The sequence below is a fragment of the Penaeus monodon genome, chromosome 16 (assembly GCF_015228065.2).
Source record: "Penaeus monodon isolate SGIC_2016 chromosome 16, NSTDA_Pmon_1, whole genome shotgun sequence".
Lineage (NCBI taxonomy): Eukaryota > Metazoa > Arthropoda > Malacostraca > Decapoda > Penaeidae > Penaeus > Penaeus monodon.
The window spans coordinates 48,234,218-48,237,082 of NC_051401.1; the positions used below are offsets into that span (position 1 = coordinate 48,234,218).

At 41.3% G+C, this 2,865-nt stretch overlaps 2 protein-coding genes across 2 annotated transcripts in view; both read right to left on the reverse strand.

The window, feature by feature from the left end:
- Nucleotides 1-519: 519 nt before the first annotated feature.
- Nucleotides 520-1,371, reverse strand: LOC119583083 (uncharacterized protein DDB_G0292642-like). Its single transcript, XM_037931591.1, has one exon. The coding sequence runs from the start codon at nucleotides 1,369-1,371 to the stop codon at nucleotides 520-522; it is 852 nt and encodes a 283-aa protein (XP_037787519.1).
- Nucleotides 1,372-1,689: 318 nt separating this feature from the next.
- Nucleotides 1,690-2,865, reverse strand: part of LOC119583084 (serine/arginine-rich splicing factor 8-like) — a 33,528-nt gene continuing 32,352 nt past the window's right edge. Inside the window, exon 3 of the mRNA XM_037931592.1 lies at nucleotides 1,690-2,221. Coding sequence (XP_037787520.1) covers nucleotides 1,690-2,221 — 532 coding nt within the window. The remainder of the gene's footprint in view (nucleotides 2,222-2,865) is intronic.

The following is a 2,865-nucleotide window of genomic DNA, read 5'->3' on the forward strand; positions in this document are numbered from 1 at the left end:
TTTATTTGTTTTGTGGTGAAGGTTGTTCGTTATTGATGTTGTGTTATGATGTTGGTATGATTTTGTTGTCGTCGATGTTGTTATTATTGTTGATGTTATATTGTTATTATTGTTGTTATTATTGTTATTATTGTTGTTATTATTATTGATGTTATATTGTTATGTTATGTTGTTGTTATTGTTACTATTGTTGTTCTAATACTACTAACTGACTACTAAATTATTTAATTATTTTCGATTAAACTGCTATGCCTTACTACTGGGACTACTTATATTGCTACTATTGCGACTACTAATGCTGTTTCTCCTGCGAATACTTCTGTAACTACTTCATCATTTTCGATTAAACTGCTATTTCTACTCCTGCGGCTACTTATACGACACTAATGCTATTTCTCCTGCTATTTCTACTCCTGCGGCTACTTATACGACTACTAATGCTATTTCTCCTGCTATTTCTCCTGCTATTTCTACTCCTGCGGCTACTTATACGACTACTAATGCTATTCTCCTGCTATTTCAACTCCTGCGGCTACTTATACGACCACTAATGCTATTTCTCCTGCTCATTCTACTCCTGCGGCTACTTATACGACTACTAATGCTATTTCTCCTGCTATTTCTACTCCTGCGGCTACTTATACGACTACTAATGCTATTTCTCCTGCTATTTCTCCTGCTATTTCTACTCCTGCGGCTACTTATACGACCACTAATGCTATTTCTCCTGCTATTTCTACTCCTGCGGCTACTTATACGACCACTAATGCTATTTCTCCTGCTATTTCTACTCCTGCGGCTACTTATACGACTGCTAATGCTATTTCTCCTGCTATTTCTACTCCTGCGGCTACTTATACGACCACTAATGCTATTTCTCCTGCTCATTCTACTCCTGCGGCTACTTATACGACCACTAATGCTATTTCTCCTGCTATTTCTACTCCTGCGGCTACTTATACGACCACTAATGCTATTTCTCCTGCTATTTCTCCTGCTATTTCTACTCCTGCGGCTACTTATACGACCACTAATGCTATTTCTCCTGCTATATCTACTACTGGGACTACTTATACGACCACTAATGCTATTTCTCCTGCTATATCTACTACTGGGACTACTTATACGACGACTAATGCTATTTCTCCTGCTATTTCTACTCCTGCGGCTACTTATACGACTACTAATGCTATTTCTCCTGCTATTTCTACTCCTGCGGCTACTTATACGACTACTAATGCTATTTCTCCTGCTATTTCTACTCCTGCGGCTACTTATACGACTACTAATGCTATTTCTCCTGCTATTTCTCCTGCTATTTCTACTCCTGCGGCTACTTATACGACTACTAATGCTATTTCTCCTGCTCATTCTACTCCTGCGGCTACTTATACGACCACTAATGCTATTTCTCCTGCTATTTCTACTCCTGCGGCTACTTATACGACCACTAATGCTATTTCTCCTGCTATTTCTACTACTGGGACTACTTATACGACCACTAATGCTATTTCTCCTGCTATTTCTACTACTGGGACTACTTATACGACCACTAATGCTATTTCTCCTGCTATTTCTCCTGCTATTTCTACTCCTGCGGCTACTTATACGACTACTAATGCTATTTCTCCTGCTATTTCTACTCCTGCGGCTACTTATACGACCACTAATGCTATTTCTCCTGCTATTTCAACTCCTGCGGCTACTTATACGACCACTAATGCTATTTCTCCTGCTATTTCTACTTCTGCGGCTACTTATACGACTACTAATGCTATTTCTCCTGCTATTTCTACTCCTGCGGCTACTTATACGACTACTAATGCTATTTCTCCTGCTATTTCTCCTGCTATTTCTACTCCTGCGGCTACTTATACGACTACTAATGCTATTTCTCCTGCTATTTCTACTCCTGCGGCTACTTCTACGACTACTAATGCTATTTCTCCTGCTATTTCTACTCCTGCGGCTACTTATACGACCACTAATGCTATTTCTCCTGCTATATCTACTACTGGGACTACTTATACGACCACTAATGCTATTTCTCCTGCTATATCTACTACTGGGACTACTTATACGACCACTAATGCTATTTCTCCTGCTCTTTCTACTCCTGCGGCTACTTATACGACCACTAATAAATTTTCTCCTGCTATTTCTACTCCTGCGGCTACTTATACGACTACTAATGCTATTTCTCCTGCGTCTACTTCTAGAACTAGTTAATAATTTCCGACATGCAGATGAGACGTGAAGGAAATAGATAATTTCACAGAACGGGATGTATTGATTCAGCGTTTGACAGTGTCTGCTAGAGAAGCTAGGAAATTATTTATTGTTATTCGGGGTCTGTGCCTCCTCGTTTGTTGGGTGTTTGGTCTGTTTGTTTGTTTTTCTCTTTCCTCGTGTTTCTTGCCCTTTCTGTGTGTCCTTACCTTCACCCCAACACGTTTGTTTGTGGTTGTCTTCCTGGTTGTTTGTCTGTCTGTCTGTCTGTTTGTCTGTCTGTCTGTTTTCTCTCTCTCTCTCTTCTTCTCTCTCTCGTCTTCTTCTCCTCTTCTCTCTCTCTCTCTCTCTCTTCTACTCTCTCTCTTCTTCTCTCTCTCTCTCTCTCTCTTCTCTCTTCTCTCTCTTTCTTCTCTCTTCTCTCTCTCTTCTCTCTCTCTCTCTCTCTCTCTCTCTCTCTCTCTCTCTCTCTCTCTCTCTCTCTCTCTCTCTCTCTCTCTCTCTCTCTCTCTCCCTCCCCCTTATCCTGTCACCCCTCCCTCCCCCTCCCCCCCCCTTTCCCCCTATCTCCCTCTATCTTCTCTCCCTCCTTTCTCTCCCTCTCTCCCCATCTCCTCAAACGCAATACTCCCCGAG

What these genes read in the sequence shown, in the direction of transcription:
- LOC119583083 (XM_037931591.1), bottom strand. Translation starts at nt 1,371, where the DNA reads ATGAGCAGGAGAAATAGCATTAGTAGTCGTATAAGTAGCCGCAGGAGT.